This window comes from Colletotrichum jinshuiense, chromosome 3 (assembly GCF_051148585.1).
Source record: "Colletotrichum jinshuiense chromosome 3, complete sequence".
Classification (NCBI taxonomy): domain Eukaryota; kingdom Fungi; phylum Ascomycota; class Sordariomycetes; order Glomerellales; family Glomerellaceae; genus Colletotrichum; species Colletotrichum jinshuiense.
This window is the reverse complement of record NC_139310.1, coordinates 999,975-1,023,865: the sequence shown is the minus strand read 5'-3', so window position 1 is coordinate 1,023,865 and position 23,891 is coordinate 999,975. Positions and strand designations below refer to the sequence as shown.

At 56.1% G+C, this 23,891-nt stretch overlaps 8 protein-coding genes across 8 annotated transcripts; 4 read left to right on the top strand and 4 right to left on the bottom strand.

Annotated features, from left to right (window-relative positions):
- Window positions 1-133: 133 nt before the first annotated feature.
- EsH8_III_000295 (glycoside hydrolase family 16 protein) lies at window positions 134-1,017 on the bottom strand (the record flags this gene model as incomplete). The annotated part of the gene is made up of 3 exons (XM_083262020.1): window positions 134-183; window positions 240-292; window positions 353-1,017. The coding sequence occupies 3 exons, from the start codon at window positions 1,015-1,017 to the stop codon at window positions 134-136; spliced, it is 768 nt and encodes a 255-aa protein (XP_083122507.1).
- Window positions 1,018-3,122: 2,105 nt separating this feature from the next.
- EsH8_III_000294 (class I SAM-dependent methyltransferase) lies at window positions 3,123-4,754 on the bottom strand (the record flags this gene model as incomplete). The annotated part of the gene is made up of 10 exons (XM_083262019.1): window positions 3,123-3,174; window positions 3,230-3,649; window positions 3,708-3,845; window positions 3,903-3,940; window positions 3,998-4,035; window positions 4,090-4,219; window positions 4,272-4,294; window positions 4,372-4,457; window positions 4,529-4,557; window positions 4,614-4,754. The coding sequence occupies 10 exons, from the start codon at window positions 4,752-4,754 to the stop codon at window positions 3,123-3,125; spliced, it is 1,095 nt and encodes a 364-aa protein (XP_083122506.1).
- A 2,100-nt stretch (window positions 4,755-6,854) lies between these two features.
- On the top strand, window positions 6,855-8,362 carry EsH8_III_000293 (MCT family MFS transporter; the record flags this gene model as incomplete). The annotated part of the gene is made up of 3 exons (XM_083262018.1): window positions 6,855-7,241; window positions 7,302-7,876; window positions 7,933-8,362. The coding sequence occupies 3 exons, from the start codon at window positions 6,855-6,857 to the stop codon at window positions 8,360-8,362; spliced, it is 1,392 nt and encodes a 463-aa protein (XP_083122505.1).
- Window positions 8,363-9,127: 765 nt separating this feature from the next.
- EsH8_III_000292 (uncharacterized protein) lies at window positions 9,128-17,399 on the bottom strand (the record flags this gene model as incomplete). The annotated part of the gene is made up of 3 exons (XM_083262017.1): window positions 9,128-9,544; window positions 9,612-16,664; window positions 16,758-17,399. 3 exons carry the CDS (start codon window positions 17,397-17,399, stop codon window positions 9,128-9,130), a joined length of 8,112 nt encoding a protein of 2,703 aa, XP_083122504.1.
- Window positions 17,400-17,701: 302 nt separating this feature from the next.
- EsH8_III_000291 (SDR family NAD(P)-dependent oxidoreductase) lies at window positions 17,702-18,750 on the bottom strand (the record flags this gene model as incomplete). Its single annotated transcript, XM_083262016.1, has 3 exons — window positions 17,702-17,874; window positions 17,938-18,630; window positions 18,705-18,750. 3 exons carry the CDS (start codon window positions 18,748-18,750, stop codon window positions 17,702-17,704), a joined length of 912 nt encoding a protein of 303 aa, XP_083122503.1.
- Window positions 18,751-19,221: 471 nt separating this feature from the next.
- Window positions 19,222-20,253, top strand: EsH8_III_000290 (zinc-binding alcohol dehydrogenase family protein; the record flags this gene model as incomplete). The annotated part of the gene is made up of 1 exon (XM_083262015.1): window positions 19,222-20,253. One exon carries the CDS (start codon window positions 19,222-19,224, stop codon window positions 20,251-20,253), a length of 1,032 nt encoding a protein of 343 aa, XP_083122502.1.
- A 266-nt stretch (window positions 20,254-20,519) lies between these two features.
- On the top strand, window positions 20,520-21,899 carry EsH8_III_000289 (uncharacterized protein; the record flags this gene model as incomplete). The annotated part of the gene is made up of 1 exon (XM_083262014.1): window positions 20,520-21,899. The coding sequence occupies one exon, from the start codon at window positions 20,520-20,522 to the stop codon at window positions 21,897-21,899; it is 1,380 nt and encodes a 459-aa protein (XP_083122501.1).
- Window positions 21,900-22,073: 174 nt separating this feature from the next.
- Window positions 22,074-23,603, top strand: EsH8_III_000288 (uncharacterized protein; the record flags this gene model as incomplete). Its single annotated transcript, XM_083262013.1, has 1 exon — window positions 22,074-23,603. The coding sequence occupies one exon, from the start codon at window positions 22,074-22,076 to the stop codon at window positions 23,601-23,603; it is 1,530 nt and encodes a 509-aa protein (XP_083122500.1).
- Window positions 23,604-23,891: the final 288 nt, after the last annotated feature.

The window sequence follows — 23,891 nt, the reverse complement described above, 5'->3', positions numbered from 1 at the left end:
AGACAGAAATCTGCCTTGCGGTGGTATCTTTGATATGTACTTAATGGCAGAAATATTTACATGGGCAATTCCAGCTGAGTTTAGAATAAACAAAACATTGCTTGTCGCGCTTGCCGTATTAATTTTTGTCATATCATGGATTGTAACTTAGAACCTCGAGGTTCTGGACCTGGAATTCCGTGTCTAGTTACACACTTGGTTAAACAGAGTTTGAATACCATTGCACAGCATAAACTTACTACCAGTAGGGCCGGGCGAGCCGGAAGAACCTTCCATTTGCAAATTGATGATCCTAAATTTGTCAGTAATTAGTTTAACTTTACGGTTAATAATAAAACAAGGTTTTCCTCACAGATACATGGGCTTTCCAAAGTAGCCGGCGCCAACCTGCGTCGTGACAAGCTGTCCGTCCATGTAAAACTTGACCTGTACATCCTTGCCGTTGAGATCTCTTGTCTCGCACTTGATTTTGTGAAAGTTGCCGGGGCTCGGGTAGTTCACGTCCTTTGCAGCGACGATGGAGCTGGTGTTGAACGTGTTGAAGCTGATCTTGCCGCTGCCCTTCCACTCAGCGATGTCGATCTCGGGCGGCCAGCCGTTGACGGCGGTGAGCCAGAAAGCAGGCCAAGTGCCCTTGGTCGTCGTCGCTTTCAGTTCGGCGTTGAAGTCGTAGCCGCCACCTTTTGAGACATTGAAGTGCTCCTTGGCGTGGATCGCGCCGCTGAGGTAGTTGATGTTGATCTTCTGGCCGCCGTGCGTCGCCTGCGGCTGTCCGCTGACCTTGTTGGCTGTGATGGTGAGCACGCCGTTGCTGATTTTGACGTTGTTCTTGGTCATGCGCGCGCCCCCGTTGTGGTCGGTACCCCACGGATAGAGGTAATTCCAATCGGCGTCAAAGTTGGACTGTGAGTCGAAGCTCGTCTTAGGAATGATGGTCCGGACGGCTCCGACCGGGAGCACATCGGCCACGAGCAGCGCGCTGCTGAGGAGGAGAGCGGCTTGGTTGAACCAGACCATTGTTGCAAAAAAAACAGAACGGAAAATTCAAGTTCAGATGGATTGGCGGACTCTTCAAAAAAAGACCGGACGAGAACGGGATGCCTAATGTTCAAATATACATTCAGACAAGCTTCATGTTAATGGCAGTCGGCTGATGACCGTTGCTAGCTCGGCTTCACATTCCCTGTGGGATCCCCGCAAAAGTCTCGAGATAGATGAACTGACACCCACAATGCCGGGATTCCAGCCACTGGAAACAGCTATTCGGGAAAGAAGCGAAACACTGCGAAACAGGGGTCCCCATGACATGAAGATCAAGGACCGCTAAACTTAGACAACAGTGGTCGACATCACTTCCCCGCCCCGGGCGACCTACAAGTTCAGGAACAATTTTAAAAAAATAGGTTCTTCCAAAAGTTCCTGGTAGCGCGAAAGATTGGGGTAACATGTACACAGGGTGAGAAGGATGTTCGTCCGAGCTTGATGGCATAGGCAAAAGTCGTATTGTTTCTCCGCAGCCCTGTATTGCTACGTCGTATTCCTGGAGGAGCTGTCGGCACTTGCCTGTATGGCTGCAAATGTGACAATTTCCACCAATTACGTTAACACAACTTGTAACTTTGATCGAGTTTGTAGGCCTTCAACAGGCTTGGCTCATGCTGTGATCAGCATACTAGATCGGATGATCACGCGTATTTTAAATGTGATTATTAGTTTCTGGTCATGGTCCCTCAATGCACACAGTTGATGGTAGTTGAAGTACCTCGTACATTGAATTATATTTTGAACATGACTTTTGATGATATTTATTGGTGATTAGCTCCCCTCTTTCGAGCGATAGGCTGTCCAAGGTAGAAACACAAACATTCGCATAGTTGTATGAAGTAGCCAAAACACTTTCTAGTAAAACATTTCACACCCCACTCCAGTGGTCCTCCAGCTTCTGCTTCAAAGTTTTGATATGTCCTGATAGCACACTACCCTTTTGGTATTTGATAGTTGCCGCAGAAATAGCATAATCGAGCCCGCAAGCTTGGCCTAAGTGCACTTTGCTTGCAACAATCAAGTAGGGTACATTGTTGTGCTCGCACAAGAGCGGTACATGACTTGGTCTGGTGCCTAGAGCTACATCCGCAGTACAGACAACGATTTCAGCTGTATCAGTAGCTACCGCTTTCTCTACTGCTCTAATAGTTAGCAAACAATTTTTGGCGCTTGGATGATCAAAAGACGAGGGTGGGGCAATGATTGAAGTTTAGCAAAAAGACGTACGTTCTACAATGCCTTGCACCCCCTGTTTGTGATGGAACGCCAACAGCAGCATTTCAAACACCTCGTTCGCGAGCTTATCGTTCAAAATTGTTGTTTTGGACTTCGGACCAGGCACACTTGATGCCAAACCATAGGCATCGTGGAAGCCTCTTGGTGTTCGACTGGTAGATGCAGCAATCATTTTGATAGACTGCAATTGCGTAGGAATCTTCAGCACTCTTTCAAGGCAGTAGTGCGGACTTCTTATATTCGTTTGGAGGCTGAGAGAGCAAGAGACAAAAGGACGAGTGTTGGATACAGACGAACAGGCCACATCATACCGCCGGGGAGCAATGGACACGAGCATATATACCTCTTTACAGCTTACAGAAAATCACAACCGACGAAAGCGAAAGTAGAAAATGCCTCGGCGTAGCCGCTGGGGATTGATTCAAACCCCCGTTGCCGCCAGGTTAGCCGCTTTGTAGCATTAGCCGCCGACCACAATCTCAGGTTGGACTGGAGTCCACTCAACACAGCTGTGGAGCAGGCGTAGACCAATCAAACTGGCGCTATTTATCCGCCATGTAGGCCTAGTGACGGTAAATTGGTACGAGGCCAATCCAACAGGAATAAGCGCTGCCTGAACAATAACCAATCACGGAATTCATACGAGGTTTCCCAAATAAGTACTCAATCTTGTATGCCATTTCTTAGTTTCTTTCATTTCCGAGGCGAGGCTATGAGCACTCTCCCGGGTCAAATGGCTCATGCCGCTGGTTACATAAAAAAGACGGTTCTGCAACAAGTGGAGAAGGAAAACAAGTATTGTCAACTGGTGCCGAATCCATTCCTAGCTCACAGCAACGCTGTCATTTCTCTGCCTGCTCCTGCTCCTCAGGCTTTTGGCCATAGACAACATTACTGTACAGCGAGTTAGCGTGTTGGTTACAGGGAAGCTTCAAGGGAGTAGTCTTACTAATGATACCAAGCATGAACTTTACCTGACTTCATCTCCTCACGAACTCCTAGCAGCAGCAGCAGTACTTCCTCTTTTGTCCAGCCGAGACCCCCGCAAAGCAGCTTCAAGGAAAACCCTTCCAACCCATCCAGTGATTGGATAAGGTTGCACATACCGAGATCCTTCAGGTGCGGGTCTTTGGGCCATGTGCCAATAGGGATTTTGAATGCCTTATGATGGAGGTTGACTAGGCCAGTGTTCTCTCTCACCAAGCCCTCCAGTTTCGGTCCAATTTGGCCATCACGCCCGAAGCTTCGGCTGGCGCCCATAAGCAAGTTGATCCAGCGCTGGAATTCTGTCCCTTCCAGTGATCCATCATCAGCGTATGGCATGACACTCCAGTCCTGGAATTCGGCCCAGCCGCCAGGATTGAGATTCCTATACAGGAAGTCAGTATCTAGTTCTTCATCCCATTGTGAGGATGGTGGTGATTTACTCATATACTCGGTTCAAATATTTCGGCCAGTCCGCTAAAGAGCCAGACATGTAACGACTGAAGATAAAATCGTACTTCTTTTCCTCAACCCATTCACTCTCAACGTCATCAATCTCAAACCTTACGTTTGGCGGAACCCTAGATCACTATTAGTCGTTGCATGCCGTCATATTACTGCAGGAGTTGATTTTATACCATGATGGCTGAATAGCACTTAAGTCATTCCCAATAATCTAGTTCACGGTGAGCAGGTCCGGCGATTACTAATGAAGAGTTAGACGTGATAGTACCTCGGCGTTGGGAAACAGGTCAGCCACTTCTATGGCCCCTAAAGATGTCAGCAAACAACGATGGTTATTAGAGAGTTGTTGATGAACCATACAGATACCAGTTCCAGTTCCGACATCTAAAATACGTTGAATTTTGTCTTCCTCGACGGGGGCCAGGAACAGCCTATTTCCAATTGTCTTGACCTGCAGTGTATGAACAAAATCGAGTCGTTCCATTTCACTCTGGATGCAAATTTAGTTCCAAAGTAATCTCAAAGAAACCCAGTTTTCGAACCTCATCATTAGGAAAGTTGTAAGCTAAATTGTCTCGTTAGAAGACGGATCGGTGGGAACTTTGTAATGCCAGTCTTGCTCATGTGGACTTGGGAACCTACCTCCAGCTCGGAATGCGTGGTATCGCCGACCGTACTCTGTTGGATAATCAACGACGGAAGATGTTAGGGATGCCGTGTATGAGGAACTGAGCAAGTCAGAACATGGATTATATAGAGCATCTCTTGCTGGAGATTCTCAGAGTAAAATTAGGTTTACATTTGATCATCAATCGTTGACGCATTATCCTAACGCAAATTCAAAGTAAGACAAATGTTTCAGCAAAATAATCCCGAGGACTTACTGATGCTGCGTCGTCGACATCAATCAGAGCTTGCGTTGTGGCAGCCTCTGTTGGAACAGCACCGATCGGGAGCGTAGCCGATGGTGAAACCAGTGACCCAGCTGGCGGGTTTGCCGGCTCCTGCGTAGTTGAGACTGCCATTTTGGTATGGATGTGTCTGACTGCCTGTGTCTACAGCGAAAGGGGAAAAGATTCTTCAGAAAAAGATTCTTGAGGGAGACAGAACTGAAGCAGCGTGGTTTTTGAATGCCCATCGGGAACGGAAAAGCCTCCGCAGCTTGGCAGGGTTTTGTTGGTGCAGGCGGTTGGTTCCATACTTCCAACCGCATATTCTGCGGCAAAGATGGTGCGTGTGTAGATGGGTGTTATCTCCATCCTAACCAGGCCCCTTGCTGAGTGGGGACAATAACCCTGAATTGCAACATGCTATGTAGTAGTTATGCCAGTGTTCCACACCTTCCCATCTGGTCGCGGTTCACTGGATGTACCAGTTTCGGCTTGTTGTAGCATTTGAAAGGCAGTTTTTGAAGAGAAATTTCATGAAAGAAAACACGGTTACATGGGGAGTAATCGACGAGATATCGTACGGAGGCTGTCGTCCCTCTCAAGTGCACATCCGTAAGGTTACTGCTAATAGATGGCGAGATATTCATAAGCGCTGAATCCACTCTTCTTGTGATAATGATGCATATGACAAGATGTCCCTTCGCTGCTGCGTATCCAAAGGCAAGCTCCGACGCCATACCGGGACCATTCCGGCGGCCCGTCACGTTAGCCCAACCCGCTCGCCCCAACTTTCAGCAAGGTGACCGACCCACTGAAGCCTGGTCAGTGGAGAAAGCTTTGCATATGTGCATGCTCATATTTGGCCTTTTCTTCGTCAAATAATCACAATATTATGCCGACTGATGACAATACATGTGGAGCTCGTCCGTTGTTGCTGCGTGGAGGAAAGTGAGCCAAAGGTGAGATTGCAGGGGTTCCTCGCGATTTCCACTTCCGGCATTTCATCAAGTTACTTTGGCACTGAGTTCCTGAATGAATAGTGTGCCAGAGTCTTGATTGCTCCGCTCGGTGCTCCCTACACGAAAGACGTCAGTCTATCACAACGGTATTGTCCTCCTGACACCTCACGATTAATGCCAATGGCCTCTTCACTGCTTCTTTTGACTCTTAGGCCGGATCTTTGCCCACGAAACACGCCACCGACTGAGTCGTGGTTTTGGATATCATGCCCTTTGGGAGTGGTTCCCAAGGATTAGCGCAAATACTCTGTAGGGGACTTCGAGAGAAGAAACAGGCAAAAGACGCTTCCAAAACCAACTTTCAAAACATCCTATTGCTGCTTTAGCCTGAGCTGGCCTGAGCTGATAGCAATCCTTGGAGTGGGGCCAGATTTAGACCTCTGGATTGGGAACAATGTTACCTTCTAGACACATTTATCAGGGTTGCCATTTACAATGTACTCCTCTACTCGTCCCTGGAGTTACAAAATTTCAATGCCTCAAGACGTATAGGCAACCATCCCCTTCATTAAACTAAAGCCGATTTATTGGGCGCTTCGCGGATCAAATTCTCAGGCGTACGCGACACCAACAGAGCACACCACGAAGCATGGCCCTTCAACTCCTCTATGTTCTTTTTTTCAGCCTCCGTTGCCACATCAACGACTACAATGCCCGACGGGGATGAAGCCAGCGACGTCATCTCTACAATTATGAGCATACGGTGCTTCATATAGAGTGGTTGGTTTCTTCGAAAGGAGAGTAATCCGTTTGATCATGATTCGACGTGAAAATAGAAAGAGATTGCTAAAGTGCTGTCACTACAATTGCATGGGAAAACTTTCAAGAAATCCATGTACAACCACTTTTAGAGAATTTTAACTCAAGACAACAACGGTCAGTAGGGCAGAAACTCGATCCTGCTGTGGATGTCTTCATCTATCTTCCTCCCGAATAGAATGCGAAATCGGCCACCATCATGTCATCATTGGCATAAGGAATGAATGGTGGAAATGAGTTTACCCTTTTTCGCCTAATTATTAGGTAATGGGAAACTTGCAATAGGATCATCACCCCAGGATCCCCACAACCATCACGTCTAAACCCCCACAGCCTCCAGATTTTCCACCTTGGGGTATTTAACAAATGGCCTCCAGGTCCAAATAAGCTCGTAACCTAGAGTTTCCCGGGCTTGAATGTGCTCCTGCAAGTCCCCCGAAGCACCGTGCCGTTTCAGATGGAGAAAGCCACGACGACATCAGGACTTGGCGCCGAAGTTGCTGGCAGAACCAACCAACCGACCCCGCTGGAATTGAGCGGCAACCATGAAGAGAATTCCCGTCGCGCGGATATCGAAAGCCATTCTGAGCCGGTCCCCGCAACCCTAGTTCCGAGCACCGGCGCCAACGCCATAGACCTTGACAGTTACCCCGAGGGTGGCAAAGAGGCACTCGTCGTGCTTTTTGGCACCTGGTGCGTCCTATTCTGCACTTTTGGTCTCGGCAATAGCATCGGCGTTTTCCAGACGTACTACGTCAACCATGCGCTCCGCCAGTACTCCTCGTCCACTGTCTCCTGGATCACTAGTTTCATGCAATGGACTTTGAATTTCATGCCTATCGTGGTAAGTGGTAACTATTCTTTTTCTATTTTCTCTATAGAATCCAAAGCTGATCCCAAACAGTGGGGCTTCGCCTTTGACAAGTACGGCTCAAGATGGATCCTTATCTTCGGGACTGTGACTTACGTTTTTGGCATGATGATGGTGTCCCTGGCGACGGAGTACTACCAGTTCTTCCTCGCACAGAGTATCGTCTGTCCCATCGGTGCCAGCGCCGTGACCAGCGCAAGCATGTCGTGTCTGGTCACCTGGTTCCACCGCCGGCGTGCCACTGCGTTTGGGATAATGATGTCCGGCTCCTCATTTGGCGGCATAATTCTGCCTATCATGATCCCTAGGTTGATAGACAGTGTTGGATTCCCGTGGGCAATGCGCGCTGTGGGGTTCATGTTTCTGGGGCTTCTTACCATTGCCTGCTTCACCGTGAAGTCTCGGCTCAAACCAGAGGCAAAGCCAGTGGATTTCAAAGAATATTTCCGTGGCATTCGGGAACCAACTATGATGTCAACTGTTTTTGGGCTTTTCTTGGTCTTTTGGGGTCTATTCCTTCCGTACAACTTTGTCATCTTACAGGCTAAGGCGCAGGGCATGGATGACAATTTAGTGATCTACCTGCTCCCAATCATGCATGCAGTCGGGTATGTTGGCAGACTGGATTTCTAATCTCGTTTCATTCACTAACTTCTGGCCATAGTATCATCGGGCGTGTGGTACCAGGACTCATGGCGGACAAGATCGGCCGATACAATATCATGATCATCATTGCCACCTTGACAGGAATCGCCTGCTTGGCCCTTTGGATACCAATTAAGAACAACGCTGGCATTCTGGTTTTCACGGCAGCTTTTGGCTTCCTTTCATCGGGCCTCACGTCCATTGGACCAACATTGATCGCCCAGATCTCTGATATCAGGGAGATTGGCGCCCGGACTGGCACCGCGTTTGCGTTCCAGTCGTTTGGTGCCCTCACTGGCAGTCCCATTGCGAGTGCCATTGTCGATGCGCGAGGAGGAGACTATCTGGGCTTGCAGCTGTTTTGTGGGTTTTCGATTCTTGCATCAGCAGGCGTTTTTGCCTCAGCGCGATATGTGCAAGTGGGGGGCTTCAAGTTAAAAACGGTTTGAGACGCAGAATTCCTAGAGGGATGTATTTCCCGAATCTACACTACTTACATCTCTGTCATTCTGTCCCGTAAATACGTGTTAGTTCTGGTATTGATCCGCTAGTGCCACCACATTTGTATCCCTTCTTCTGTGAGACTAATTTGACATTCAAGTTAGCCTCGTGTCATGTCAGAAGTGTTTTTCAAGCATAACGAATTTGAATTTAGGCTACTGACGGAGATAAGTCTCCTTGCAAATTGAAGATTTAAGGGTGCGAAAACAGGACCTGTCTACCACGTTGCAGCAGCTACGGCTACGGTGGATAGAAAGTGCGGTCTCTAGTGTGCGTAGATTTTAACGTAACAGTAAAATAGGGGTATCGATTTTGTTCATTGTAAAAAAAAAAGCTGCTTAAAAGCCTTAAGGTGTCGAGAAGAAGCACATGAAAATTGGGCATATATGCAGGGTGGGCGACTTGAAAGGCCGCGTACGTACCTCAGTATATTGTCTATATAAGGCAACTAAAGTAACCAGCATAGTTCATTGCCTCCTTTGTTTGATAAAAATAAGGCAAGAAATTAAGAAATCTGTTCCTTCGTGTTCTGTTGTGCTAGGAATTGGCCTTTAATATCGTCATCCGAGCCGCTCACTCTCTGCCCTATTCTACCTTGAGTCACAAAAAACAAAAAAAGAATAAGGGAAAGGAAACATTCTGCCCTCCCAAAAATTCTCGGGCATCTAAATCTAAACATCATACAGACTTTGTCATTGGACTTCTATGATTTTTTATGTCGACCGCAAAAATCCAATTTCCTTCCAGTATTTAACATACTTTTGAGCCAGCTCGGGTCTGATGGGGCCCTGGGCAGCGAGGGTACTCGAGTGCTCACAAGCCTTGGCCGTGTCCAGAATGAGCCCGCCACACGACATGCGCGGGAAGTGATCCTCAAGGAAGTCCGCCAGCTTCACGGCCGGGTTGTCGGTATCTGAAAGAGGAGAGCGTCGCACGCGGGTGAGCCATTCGGCCATTGGGACGAGCTTGCCGGATGGCACGCCGATGGCCTCCGCCAGAACAGCCGTCATCTCCTTCCACGGCTGGGTTACCGGATTGTCAATGTGGTAGATGGGATACGGCGCGTTGTCGGCGAGGACAAGGTCCGCGACCGTGCCGGCGACCACATCGACGGGGCACCACAGCAGGACCTGGAGGTTCGGATTAGTTGGCTTCACTTGAATCGTTTAGTAGATGATGCAGGGCAGGGCAACTTACTCCATCTAGATCTGGAAACGCCGAAAGTGTCTGGGACGACTTGACTAGGAAGCAGAAATGCTCGACCGGGTTCCAGTAGCCGCTGGTCGTGGATCCGGCGATCTGGCCAATACGCGCCGTCATGGTGCGGAAGCGGTCGGGATGCCTATGAAGGGTCTCGTCCAGAATCCTCTCGCACGCAAGCTTGGCGTCGCTGTATCCCGAGGGCAGCACCGATTTGATTTCGGCCCTCTCCTCTGGCGCGCGGGCCTGTCCGGTCCAAAGGGGGTAGTGACCGACGACGGCGATGGAGGAGACGAACAGGAGACTAATCTTCCCACCGGCGGCTAAGGAGGCGGATGCGGCGGCCGCAAAGTCCACAAGGTTGCGGAGCGCTCGGAACTGATTCTCAAAGCCCCTGATGGGACGTGTCGCACTCATGGGCCAGGCGCTGTGAACGATGTGCGTGACGGACTGGACTAGTTGTTCATACTCGTCTGCGGGCAGTCCCAGGCCCGGTTTGGACGTATCCGCCTCGACGATTTGGAGCTTCGCAAGCTCGGCATCGCTCAGAGAAATTCCCCTGCTTGTGAAGGCCTCGATCTGCTTTTCTCTGGGCAGCCTGCCACTGCTGCTTGGTCGATTCAGACACACTATCGCAGAAACGCCCGGCTGCCGGGACAGGTGCGCGACGAGGTGGGATCCCAGGCTGCCGCTGGCTCCCGTCACAAGCACCACCGTATGCGAGGAAGTGCGAGACAGCGAGGCGTTGGAAAGGGTAAAGTTGGCCGAGTACTTTTGGACCATTGCCTCGACATCGGCCCCGCGCGCGGACAAGTCCGTCGTCAAGTTCCGGGCCAGGGGCCTCGGGTTGATGGGCAGCCTGCTCTGCTGCGCGCCACTCGCCATGGCGACGAAGACTCTCTGGATGTCCGATTCGGCCAGGTATCCCTCGGTCCAGTCAACATGACCGAAGCCGACGGCGTGGCAGGCCTTCTCCCAGCGGGTCTCGCGGGCGATGGCGTGGTTCCTCCCGTCCTCGAATAACCACCAGCCCTCGAAGAGGCCAAAGACGACGTCGACCCAGGAAAGCGTCTCCGTCATCTCGAGCATCATGGCGAACCCATCTGGGCGCAGGAACTTGTGCGTTTGCTCTAGCGACCTCTCCAGGCTGACGGTGGCGTGGATGGCATTGCTTGCGATGACGACGTGCTGGGTGCCGACGAGGTCGTCCGCCGGGGCCTTTTCAATATCGTGAACCCGGTATTTGACGAATGGATAGTCCCTAAATTTGCTCCTCGCGGCCGCTACGAAGCCCGGGGAGAGATCCGTGAATGTGTACTCGACGGGCACGTCCAGGCTGGCCAGGAGAGGCAGCATCCACTTGGTTGTGCCGCCGGTACCTGCACCCATCTCGAGGATCCGTAGCACCCCATCGGCGCCACCGTGGCCGCCACGGGGAATGTTGGAGACCAGGCGGCGAAGGAAATCGACCATCATCTTGTACGAGAGCATGTTCAGGGCGGAGTTGCCGTACAAGGCCGCGACGAGGTCTCTTCCCTCGCTGGACCCGAAGATGACCTTGACACCGTCCGTCTTGCCGGTGATGACGTCTGCGAGCTTGGTTCCGGCGTAGTGCGTGAGCTTGTTAGCGATGGCATGGTCGGGGAAGCGACGGAGGAGGTCCTGGAGAATCGCCTGGCTGGACTCGCTGGGAGCTGCCACGGCTGTCCGGGTAATCTCGTCGCCGACGACGTCGATCAGGCGACCGTCTTCCTCGAGCATCCGGTACAAGTGGTCGACAAGTCTCTGCTGACTGGGTAAACCTGTGATGCGCTCCAGGCGCTGGCCCGGTTTGGCCTGGGCAATGAAGCACCCTAACTGCGCGAACGCTTCCACCGTCAAGGCGACGCAGAGACGTGTCTGTTTGGGGTAGACCTTTTCCAGGTATCCCTCGCACCCGTGGTCGGCGATGAAGCTGTCCGTCTGGCGCTTCGTCTCCCCAAATGCGTCCAGGACTGCCTCCATCGGGAGGTCAAGAGATTGACCCGAGACACCAGAAGCATGGTCGACCTGGACTTGGACAGGCATCGACGACGGCAGAGGCGCATTCTTGGCGACCACGGGTTTGGGCGCCCGTTTCCCTTCGATCTTGGACACGAATTCTAACACGGTAAGGTCTTCAATGGAGACGTCTTCCGCAAAATGCTGGTCGAACCGAGCCGCAACGTCCGATCTCAGCTCCGACGAGAGCAGTGAGTCGATGCCCAAATCGCGCAGAAACTGGTCAGGAGAGATGTCGCCTTTGTCGATACCGAGAAACTCCGCCAGAAATTGCTCAATGTCCCAGCCGCTGTCCGAACTGGCCGTCAGTGGCGTGCCGGGTTCGGAGTCGGTCTGAGACCCTGACACGGCGGAGCTCGCCGTATTATCCTCTTCCCCGTCACCGTCCTCGTCCTCTTGGGCCGCGCTCGGTGGCGTCCCCGTGACGGTCTCGATGGCGGCGACCATCTCCCGGAAGCTGTTGATGTCCATGAGAATCTCGGCGGGGAACGAGCACTTGAACTCTGACTCGATCTCGCGCGCCAACTCCATGCCCATGAGAGAGTCGATTCCGAGGTCGGCGGGCGTTGAGCTGTCTTTGATATCGTCGAAATCCAGGCCGCACATGATGCCGAGTAGCCTCCGGCACCTTTCCGGAACGTCCGACCGGGGAGCGCTGGTCTTAACCGTCTGGTTTCCCTTTGCTCGGGTGGCGGAAGGCTTCTTGGACTCTGGCTGACGTGCGATAATTGCCGCCGGCGTCGGCGTCGGCGTCGTGGCGGTCTGCTGGCCCCCCGGCGTCATTCTGGAAAGCAACTTGCTCATAGAAAGCTTCGGCACGCGATGATAATCAATGCCCAAGATGACTTCCAACAGGGTACCTCTTGTAGCGTCAAAGACGAAAATATCCGTCACGTAGCCCTTACCATCGTCGGCCGGCTGATGGTTCGCAAACACATTCCATTTCTCCGGCCGCTCGTCCAGTTCCGACGGGTAAGCCGGGGAGCGCATCCACCCCTCGAAGCCGTTGGCAATGTACATATCTGATGTATCCGTGTCAGTCATGCAGTTGACCCAGATGCCACCGACTTGACTGAAGCAGTCGGAGAGGTGGGTGTCGATCCAGGTTTTGCCGGCATGGCGCTTGACAACGCGGCCAGCGGACTCCCCGTGGCGCCCGACGAGCCTCTTCAGGCCCCGGTAATCCGCACCGTAGTCCACCACGTCGGCGAAGGCGGTGTAGATGGCACGACCCTGAATGCAGTCGTCGACGTCGTCGGACTCGAGCAGGCCCTTGCATCGGTCGTGAGGGACAAGACGCCCCAAGCGGGCAAACTCCGCTTGGTAGTTACTATCCGACCTCGCTCTCCACACGACACGCCCCGTGACGCACACGGTGGTTGTTCCGGGCCCGTTCGCCTTGGAACTGATGATGCTGAATTTCCAGTCATGGGAGTCCTTGTCTGTGGCTTCCACTTCCAGGCTGACAACCTTGGATGGGTCCACGCAGATGGGCGCCTGATTGCTAACGCTCCGGATCTCAGGGAGGAAACCTGACCCCAGAAGGTCTGGCTTCAGGCTTCTGATGGCCTCGACCGTCATGTCGACTTCCAGGGTTGCTGGACAGATGGGGGCCGTCCTCGCGATGGTGTGCCCGGACACGAAGCTTTGGTATTCCGGGATGTCGGTGTTGATGACGAACGTGGCCCGACGCCGGCTGTCGTTCTGGTACCCCTGGAAGGAAAAGAGTCCCTTGGGAAGCTCTGATGTCGGGGCTTGGTTGACCGGGGCCGGGATACTCTTTTGAGGGGCCTTGACCTGAACCCAGTGACGAGACTTTTCGAATTGGTACGGCGGCAGAAAAACGGGCTGGTAGTCTTGCGCCTGGGATGAGTGGTGAGCCCAGAACTTGACCGGCACACCTTCCTTCCAAAGCGCCGACGTGGTGTCGACGAGGTTCTGCCAGGCGTTGTCGGTGTTGATGTTGACGGCTTGGAAGTGAGAGCCGGCGGAAGAGCCGAGAGCCCTATTAACCATGGTGGTTATGGTAGAGCTGGTGCCGGCCTCGAGGAACACGCACGACGGAAACCGCTTGGCGAGGCGCTGCACGGCGTGATCGAAGAATACGGGGTTCCTCATGTGCTCCGGCACAAACGAGGCGGTCAGAAGGCCGTGCGACGCATCCCTGGTCGACCTCTCCAGGTAGATCTCGGGAGTTTTGAAGGAGAGTCCCTCGCCTACAAGCTGTAGGTCACTCCACAACGACTTGACTAGGGCGGAGTGGAAGGCGTTGGAGACGCTCAAGCGCTTGGTACGGAGGCCCGAGAAGGACGAACCCCGAGAGAGGGCGTCCTGGAGTCTATCAACGGCCGCGGAAGATCCGGCCAGAGTGAAGCTTCTGGGACCATTGTAGCATGCGATGTTGGCCGTGTCTGCCTCGTCACGTCCGGCATTGACGTCGGCCAGCAGCGCCTCGACAACCGGCAGCTCGGCTTCGATGGCGAGCATGGCACCGCAGTCACTGCCCCAGAGATCCCTCACGACCCTGGACCGACCCGCGACCAGCTTGACGGCATCCCGTAGAGACAGGGCGCCAGAAACGCAGAGAGCGGTGAGCTCGCCGAAGCTGTGCCCCACGACGGCCGCCACTTCGACTCCGCAGTCCATCCAGACCTTTGCACAGGAGTACTGCGTGGCGAAGAGCATCGTCTGGAGCTTGACCGTGTCCTCGACGGGGTCCCGCCGGAAGATGTCGGGATATATGCTCTCCAGGCCCAGAGACGTGATGACCGAGTCGCACTGCGCGAGGTAAACGCGCAGGGCGGTGACCGAGTCGTGCAGTCGGCGATCCAAGCCCACAAACTTGGAGACCTGGCCACCGAAGCACAGCACAATGGGCCTCTCTTGCTGCGTTGCGAGGGCGGGGATACTTGCGTCGGCCTTGGCGAGCCTGGAGACGGTAGCCTCGAGCTCATCGACAGAGTCGCACGTGAGGACCACACGACGGGCCAGGGCGGGATTCGCCTGGCGGGACGAGGCGAAGGCAATATCGGCGAGAGAAGGCCGCGTCCAGCCGGCGTGAGCCTTGGGCCTGAGAAAAGACGCGAGTCTCCCGCAAAAGTCCCGAATGCTGCGGTCGTCGCTCCCATAGAAGCAGAAGGGCTGCTTCAGAGACGCGGGCGCGGCAACTGCGCCATCACCGCCTCCGCCGCCCCGGCCCGGGCGCTGCGTGACGACCATGGCGGCGTTGGACCCCGAGGCGCCGTAGTTGTTGATGAGCGCCGCCCGGAAGTCGTCCTTCCAGGGAAGCAGGCTCGTCGGCACCTGGATCATGTCCGACGGCGACACCTTGATGTGCGGGCTCATGGTCTGGAAGCTGGCCTGCGGCGGGATGTACCCGCGGTTGATCATGAGGATGACCTTGATGAGGGACATGACGCCGGACACGGACTCGGTGTGGCCGATGAGCCCCTTGATTGACCCCAGGAACAGCGGGCGATTGCGGACTGCCGAGCCGCCGAGGACGTCCAGGACGGAGGAGTACTCGGCCGGGTCTCCCACGGGCGTGCCGGTGCCGTGGGCCTCGACGACGGTGATCTGAGAGGGCTCGAGGCCGGCGCGGCGGGTGGCTATATCGAAGAGCGAGGACAGCGACGGCGCGTTGGGGACGAAGATGGGCGTGCAGTTGCGGTTCTGGGTGACGGCGGTGGCGGCGATGCAGCCAAGGATCTGGTCGCCGTCGGCGATGGCCTGCGGCAAGCTCTTGAGGAAGACGGCGGCGACGCCCTCGCCGCGACAGTACCCGTCGGCCTTCGCGTCGAACGGCTTGCAAGGGCCGGTGGGGCTGAGGAAGGAGGCGCCGGCGAGGTTCTGGAACCACAGCGGGTTCGTGATGATGTTTGTGCCGCCGGCCAGCGCGGCCACGCACTCGCCGGCGAGGATGGCGTTGCAGGCCAGGTTGACGGACACGGCGGACGCCGAGCAGGCCGTGTCGAGCGTCATGCTGGGCGCCTCCCAGCCAAAGTAGTGGCTGACCTTGCCGGCGATGAAGCTCCGCAGGTTGCCGGTGGCGGAGAAGGCGTTGGCGGCGTGGCAGGCGACGTTGTTCTCGTAGTCGGTGGACACGACGCCAATGTAGCAGCCGACACTCTTCTCCCTCTGCGGCCCCGGCTTGCCGAAGTAGCCCGACTGCTCGACGGCCTGGTAGGCCACCTGGAGCAGCTGCCTCTGCTGGGGGTCCTGGGACGCCGCCTCTCGAGGGCTCTTCTTGAAGAACCTGTGGTCGAAGGCGTCCGGGTCGCGGATGAAGTTGCCGAACCACTTGCGCCCCGGGTCAACGTCCCGCCAGGCCGTCCGGAAGTCGATGCGATCGGGCGTGACCTCGACGTGCTGGGATTCGGCCTTGCAGAGGAGGTCCCAGAGCTCATCAACGTCGTCTGCGCCGGCGACCTTGCAGGCCATGCCCACCACCGCAACGTAGCCATTGCCTTGGGTCTGGGGGTATGCCTGATGGGGCTTGGGCGAAGAGGGGGAGGAGGAGATGGTGGATGATGATCCCAGCTTCAGATCGGCGACATGTTTCAACCTCTGCGACACGCGGCTGGAGAAGGACGGAGGGATGAATCGCTCAGGACCAAAAGCGACCAAAGACAAGGACGCCGATGCCTTGCTGAGGCTCTCCTCCAAGGTCTTGCGGAAGGTGAGGTGCCAGTCGCAGGTCTCGGCCAGGATAGATGTGAGCGCAACGTGGTGCAGCCTGCCTTCGGCGACAGGCTCACCGTCCAGATTCGACCGGGTTTTCAACACCGCCTGGGAAGCATTGGGAAGCTGGAAGGCCGGTTGGGAGTCACAGAAGGACATGGCGTCGTCGAGAGTGACACGGTGCCCGCCGAAGTGGAACCGGCCCTTCAGCCCGATGCGCATGGTCGAGATGCCCGCGTCTCTGAGCTTCTCATCGAGGGAAGCCAAGGAGCTCTCCGTGACGGTGATGGTGGCTCTCGTCTCGTCGTACTTAACCGAGATGAATGCATTCTAGACAAGAGGGGTGGGCTCGGTCAGCTCCGGCTTGCGAAAATAGAATTCAGGGAAAAGAAGGTGACAGAGGAGAGAGAGGAAAGTACTTACTTCTGAAAACTGTTCAACTATGTCTTCAACCAGTGCCCCTGATTGAGGGCTGTTCCACATGACGGAGAGACACTGCGAGGGACCCCGATGCGCCTCATCCCCTGAGGGAGCCTCGCGTTCATCGACTAGGGCCCCGATGAGCATGGCGATGCGGATGGCGGCGGCACCGTAGTTCTGGAGCTCCGTCTGGCTTGCAGAGCTGGCCACGGCAAAGGCGCTCAAGAGACCAGTGCAGAAGCCGACAGCTTCGACGGCTTCTCGACCCAAAGCGGCCACGAAGTCGCCGACTGCAATATCTCCAGCGGAGAAGTGGTGTAGAGCATACTGTTCATATTGAAGCAGTTGGCACAGAACGACCATCGGCGTCAGGATGGCATTGGGGAGCTGGTCGAGCGATGGGTGTATGGCACCGGTCTTGAAAAAGAGGGAGAGGTGCTCGAGCTGGCTGGCCGTGGTCACCGGGTTGATAGAGGGGAACCTGGCGCACAGAGTATGCCAATGAGTGGGGAGCTCATGAATGGTCTCGAGAAGCCAGCGGCTACGTTGGGCTTCGACCAGGCGCTGCCTTGTCTGGAGGAGCGACTCTTGATCGATGGAGCAGAGTTGGGGGCCAAAGAGGAGGACGGTCTGAGATTTTGCCATGTTGAAGTGGGATTGTGTTGGGTTGTTCTGCCTCCCTGCAGGTCCTGGGACGAGAGGAATGGCCTCTACCTTATACCCAATCTGCCAGTGTCTTGACAGAGTTTCTCGGCCTCATGGACGACCCCGTATGAAATGACATGACACATGCACGCGTACAGTAGCGCGAGATAGGATTCAAAACCCAGATAGATGCTTACATTCTTCACTCGAGGCTGACACACCAGGTTGTATCAAGATGGCAGATTGCCGGCCAGTATGATATCATTCTCCATGCAGTTTAAGCTATCAAAAACACCGAGCTATCAAAAGTCCAGCTTCACCTTGAGTTTGTCTCCTTCCACGATGGCGTCCTTCTGGGCCATCAGCTCTGGCAAGTCCCACGTGCAGTTCACGTATCTGCCACCAAGCCAGGGCCGAGGCTCCGACGTCAGGTAAACTAGAGACTGCGCACACAGAGCCGGGCTGTCGGTATAAACTGGATGGGTCAGCCAGTGGAAGACAAAGGTCGAGAACAAAAAACGGAGGGGAATAAGCATACTCGATTTGTGAAAGTCGTCCAACTCCCCGGGGCCCATGATGTCCGTCTGACAGTTGCCCGGGTGGATGGAAAAGGACGTGACCCCATCGTCGGAATATTCCCGCTGAAGAAGCTGGGAGAACCGCACGAGGGCCATTTTGGAGGTCTGATAGGCGCTGAGGGCCGGGTTGACGAGGTGGGCGCCCACGCTGGCGACGTGGATCACGTACGAGTGCTCGCTCTGGCGCAGCAGGGGCACCATGGCCCGGCTGACGAGATAGGGCCCGAGGAGGTTCACCTGGAATACGCGCCACCACTGGCCGGGGTCGGTGTCGCCGACCTTGCCAAAGCTGCCCAGGACCCCGGCATTGTTGATAACGACGTCCAGGCGGCCGAACTCGGCCCTGATCGCATCTGCCGCCGCCCCAACGCTGTCCTCATCGGCGACGTCGAGGGCCAGGGGCAGGAACTGTGGCTCGGCGTGGCCATTGGCGCGGGCACTGCTAGCGACGGCATCCTTGAGCGATGCAGTGTCTCCTCTAGCGCCCGCAGCGATCTTGGAGGCCCCGGCCGCGGCGAAGGCAAGCACCATGGCCCGTCCCAGGCCGCGGGAGGCGCCGGTCACTAGCACTGCCTTACCCGAGAAGTCAAAGTTGGACGGGTCGATGGCTGGATAGGGACTGCAGTGCACGACGCTAGTCACATCGTAGTCTCCTGTAGCAAGTGCTTGTTTGTTAGATGCAGAGCGCCATCCAACGTGCATGTATGCATGCAGGGTGCTTACAGACCTGGACCTTCAAGGATGTTGCCAGGGGTACCCTTGGGAGGCGGCATGGTGATGGGCCGGGGGGTGTTCGGGAGGAGTTGTGAAAGGGCCGAGGGGGAGGGGGAGGGCAGGGGTTCGACGTGGCAAGATGCGGTGCTTCTCTGGAAATGGGTCACCCTGCGAGGAGAACGATTTGCGCCATCTTTTATAGCCGCCATCATGTAGCACGCCCTGCCGTGATGCATGGCTGCGGCTCTTTTGTGGCGCCGTCCGATCAAAGAAGGTGGCGCCATGGGAGATCGGGTATATCGGCCACTTGCAGAGATGGGGATTGGGGATGCCCTCGTCCAATATTGCCGTTATCTCCGGAGTTGTCTCCGGCTTAAAAGAACATTAATCTTCAGCCGGCCCAGAACAACACCTTGTTACAGCCCTCACCCCCCTATGCAGTATCATCACACTTCAACATAACCACCTCTCCATCTATCAACTCGTATTCAGAAACGGACTTCCCTAAACGGACTTCCCTCAAGATCGACATGGCCCCCCAGAACTACGCCGCCTGGCAGCTGGCCCCCAAGGCTCCTAGCCTGGAGGTCAAGGAGGCCCCTTACACGCCTCCCGCCGCGTCCGAGATCCTGATCCGGAACTATGCCGTGGCCGTGAACCCTGTCGAGCCAGCCCTGCAGTCTCTTGGGCCAGACCTGTTCCCGTGGGTGACATACCCGCAGATTTTCGGAAACGACATTGCCGGCGAGGTCGTCGAGGTGGGACCCGGCGTCGACGCCTTTAAGCCAGGGGACCGCGTTGTGGCCCACGCCCTCAACCTCACCAACAACAAGACCTCCGAGGGAGGGTTCCAGCTGTACACCATCGTGTCGGACTTCATGGCCGCCCCCATCCCCGACAGCATCTCCTATGAGCAGGCCTCTGTGCTCCCGCTGGCCGTGTCAACCGCCTCGTGCGGCCTGTACCAGGACGACCAGCTGGCTCTCGAGCTCCCCACCGTCCCTGCTCGTCCCAGCACCGGCAAGACCGTCCTCATCTGGGGCGGCGCATCGAGCGTCGGATGCAGCGCCATCCAGCTGGCCGTTGCCTCGGGCTATGAGGCCGTCACCGTGGCATCGCCCAAGAACTTTGACCTCCTGAAGAAGCTCGGGGCCGCCGAGGTGTTCGACTACAACGCCGCAGACGTCGTCGACCAGATCGTCGGCGCCTTCGCCGACAGGGACTGCGCCGGCGGGCTGGCCATCGTGACTGGCTCCCTCGCACCCGTCGCCGAGGTCTTGTCCCGCACCAAGGGTGCCAAATTCGTCTCCAACATCTCTGTGCAGCCCGCGGACCTGCCCGAGGGCGTCAAGTCAAACGTCGTCTTTGGAGGCTCCCTGCGTGATAACAGGGTCGGCCGCGGCGTGTACGCGGAGTTCCTCGGCAAGGCCCTGGCCGCGGGATCTTTCACCCCGGCCCCCGAGCCGTACGTCGTTGGCAAGGGGCTGGAGAGCGTACAGAAGGCCTTTGACGTCTCCAAGGAGGGCGTGTCGGCAAAGAAGGTTGTGGTTAGCTTGGCGTGATTGCAGACGATACTACTGCATACCTAAGGTAGCAACCAGCCCACACTCTTCTGCGCAAGATAAACATAAGCGGCGGCCGTCTGTGCCCAAGTCCGGTCATATTTAGCTAGTCACGATCCAATGAATCCACAAATTTCCCTGCTGCATGCCCAGTCAGTCTTGAAGTTTAAAATAAAAAGCGAGCATTAAGCTCCAGCCCATGGATGTGATGTAGACGACCCTCATCCTATCTCCACCACCCACACTACTGCGAAGACGCGCTCAAGATGGACGGTTGGACAGAGACGCAGCCACATACCTGGGCCAGGCCCTTTGAAGGAATCGAGAAGGTGTACCGCGGAGCCTCGCTAGGGTTCAAGCACCTCGGCAAAGAACAGTGGCAGATCTATTGCCTCTGCACCCTCCAGGTAAAGGCTGGCGGCGACATCTCGGCGGCCCTGTGCGAGGCGTGGCGGCAGCTGGGACTCGAATACCCCAACCTCACCGTCAAACCGGACGGCATGACAAAGGTGTATCGACAGCTCCGGGATACCGACCTGGACGGTCTAGGCGGCTGGCTGGCCGAGACGTTCTTCGTAATGGAAAGCACATCCCTGGTCGACGACGTGGTCAGGGAAGCCCGCGGCCCAGACGACCTGCCGCGCCTCCATCACTTCCCCGGGACCTCTCAGGTCCTGTTCATCTGCTCCCACTGGCGCATCGACGCCATCGGCACCTGCATGCTCCTCGACAGGCTGTTCAGTCTCCTGGCCGGGCACGAACCCCGGCCCAGCGTCCATGACCTGTCGCCGTGCCTGGAGGACGCCTGCGGCGCGGTGCCCATGGAGAGCTGCACAGCAGAAATGGCGCAGTACGCGCGAGACGCCATCGCCAAACACCACGCCGACGCCGTCCACGGGATTGGGCTGCCGTACCTAGGCACCGGGGTCACGCCGCCCGCAGGGTGCAGAAGCGAGAGCCTCGTGTTGACAGAGGCCTGCACGCAGGCCCTGGTGGGCGCCTGCAGGTCAATGGGGGGAGTCACCGTCACGGCCGCCGTCCACGCGGCACTAGCAGAGGCAGTCTTCGCGCTGGCTTCCGCGGACGACGATGCGGCCAGGGACTTCTCCACCGTCATCTCGGTTAACTTCCGGGATCGCCTCCCCGGGCCCTACGGCGGGGCCTCGCATGCCTGCGCCGCCTACGTAACGGGCATCACGCCCGTGGTACAGAGGCGCGCATCCTTCGTCGAACGGGCCAGGAGCCTTACGCGATCCTACCGGCAGTGGCACGGCGACATGTTCGCCAAGACGATGCGGCTGCGTTATCACTTCCATGCCCAGAAGCTGCTGGAGGAACAGCCCCCGCCAACGATGGCGCCACCCAGCGGGGTAACTTTGAGCAGTCTGGGAGTCGTAGAGAAGTATCTGGCAGGGGTCTATGTGGGAGCCGAGGGAGAGCCCGCGGTGGAGGTGAGCGACTTCAGCTTCGGTGTTAGCCTCTTGACTAGGCAGATGCTGCTGTATGCCATGACCTTTCGAGGCCGCTTTAGGCTCTCTCTCAACTACAACGAAGCTTATCATGAGCGATCCAGCGTGCAGCGGATCTTGGAGCATATCGTGAAAGTGCTGGAGGCAAACCTCGGCTGTCAGTTGATGTCTGCCTAAGTCTAAACACCGGGGGTGGGGGTTTTCAAAGGATCATGTGTCAAGGTAACCTAGTCAATCAACTAAGAGAAACTATATCTTCTCCAATAAGCAATTTGTCCGTCTGGTTGGAGAAGCCACTTCATCATTATCATTCCTTCAGTTCCAACCCAACTCTACGCTACAGACGAAACCATGTCATGGATCGAGGTACGCCCAGGGGTCTTCAGGAGACCCGCGGGCGAGAACGAGACCATGATCAAGACCACAGGAGACTCGGGTCGCCCCCACGGCCGTGAGCACTGGACCATCACGGCGACGGCTAAAATCACCGTGTTCGGACTCGCTTCTGCCAGGGTGAGCGAGGAGATGCTCCGCCTGGCCTGGATGAGCTGCCGCTTCCAGCACCCCGGCATCGCGAGCGTCTTCTTAGAGGGCGACGTCCTGGAGTACGTGGTGCCCGACGAACACTCGTTGCAGCAGTGGGCCGACGAGACCTTTTCCTACGTCGATGCCGACCTGCCGAAAGGGGTCGACACCACCCAGGAAGAGGAGGAGGAGGAGGAGCAGGATGTGGATGTTCTCCTCCAGCAGCTCGAGGTCTCCGGGTTCACAACCCGGCCGACGTGCTACGCGACACTGCACTACTTTGAGAAGACGGGCCACGTCGTCCTGCGCATGGCGCACTGGCGCACTGACGGATACGGTGCCGTTGAGATCCTGAACGATCTCGTGTCCCTGATTGATATCGATGCGTCGTCTACCGGGTCCCCTTCTGCGGGCAACCCGCTGGCGCTACTCAACATCCATTGGGGCAACGAGACAGCCCGACTTCCCCCGAGCGTGGAGGAAGCCCTGTCGAACCCACCGTCTCCGCCTCCGCCCGAGATCGTCAGCGAAGCCCGCAGGTGCCTGGACACCACCGGGCTCCTCCTGGCCAAGGACGCCACCCGCCTTAACTTCCGCGGCAGCCCGTCGACGCCACCGGGAGGTACTCGCAGCGTTAGCCGTCGATTCTCCCGCGCCAGCACCGATTCCATCGTGCAGGCCTGCTCCAGGGTGGGCGTGGGCATCACAGCCGCGGTCCACGCCGCCGTCGCCGTCACCGCTGCGCAAAACCGCCGCGATGGCGACGAGGATGGGCCCTTCGTCAGCACCATCAGGGCGAGCCTGCGCCCGGCCGTGGCGGAAAGCCGCAAAGGGCAGCCGGCCCAGGCCGCGGGGATCTACACTGCCGGGTGGTTCGTTGCCGTGCCGGCGTCGGCATCGTGGGCAGAGCACGCAGCCCTATTCGAGCAGGAATACGCCCGGCCCCTCGCCCAGGACTTCCTCCTCGCCCGCAGGGAGTACGCCACCCAGGTGCTGCGTCGCATTCGCCCCGCAGATGCCGTCAACACCGTCCAGAAACAAGCTCCTGCGGCCCCGGCCAAGCTGCTTGGCGGCCTCGACATCTCCAGCATTGGCCATACCGACGCCCTGGTCAGGGAGTTCCACCAGTGCAACGCCAAGGTTGGCACGCCGGGAGTCAGGGGCTTGGCGATCGACAGCATCTCACTTGGCGTTGACACTCTGACACGACATGTATATTGCTTCATGTGGGTCTTTAACGGCCGTCTCGAGCTCAATGTGGTCTACAACGAAGCTTATTATGATCGATCCCTGATCCAGGGCCTGGCGTCGGGAATTGTGGATAACCTGCTCTTGGGGCTTGGCTCCAGCCACTGACGCAGTCTTTGATCAACATAGACTACTGTTCTCCATCGAGGGTGTTGAGAGGTTATCAAATGGATCAGACTACATAGTATGTATTCCAGCCAATTGGACAAGGGGGTGATGAATCCAGGTTAGGAATAGTAGCCAATCTCATACCATAGTAGCAAGTTTCTGCCGCAATGCCATTCTGCCATCCTGCCATCCTACTTGAACAAGTGGCGACTAAAGCATAAACCTGTATTGCGGACTTCCGAATCACATCTCCCTTGAATCCTGCCACATCACACCTTCTAATTGCAG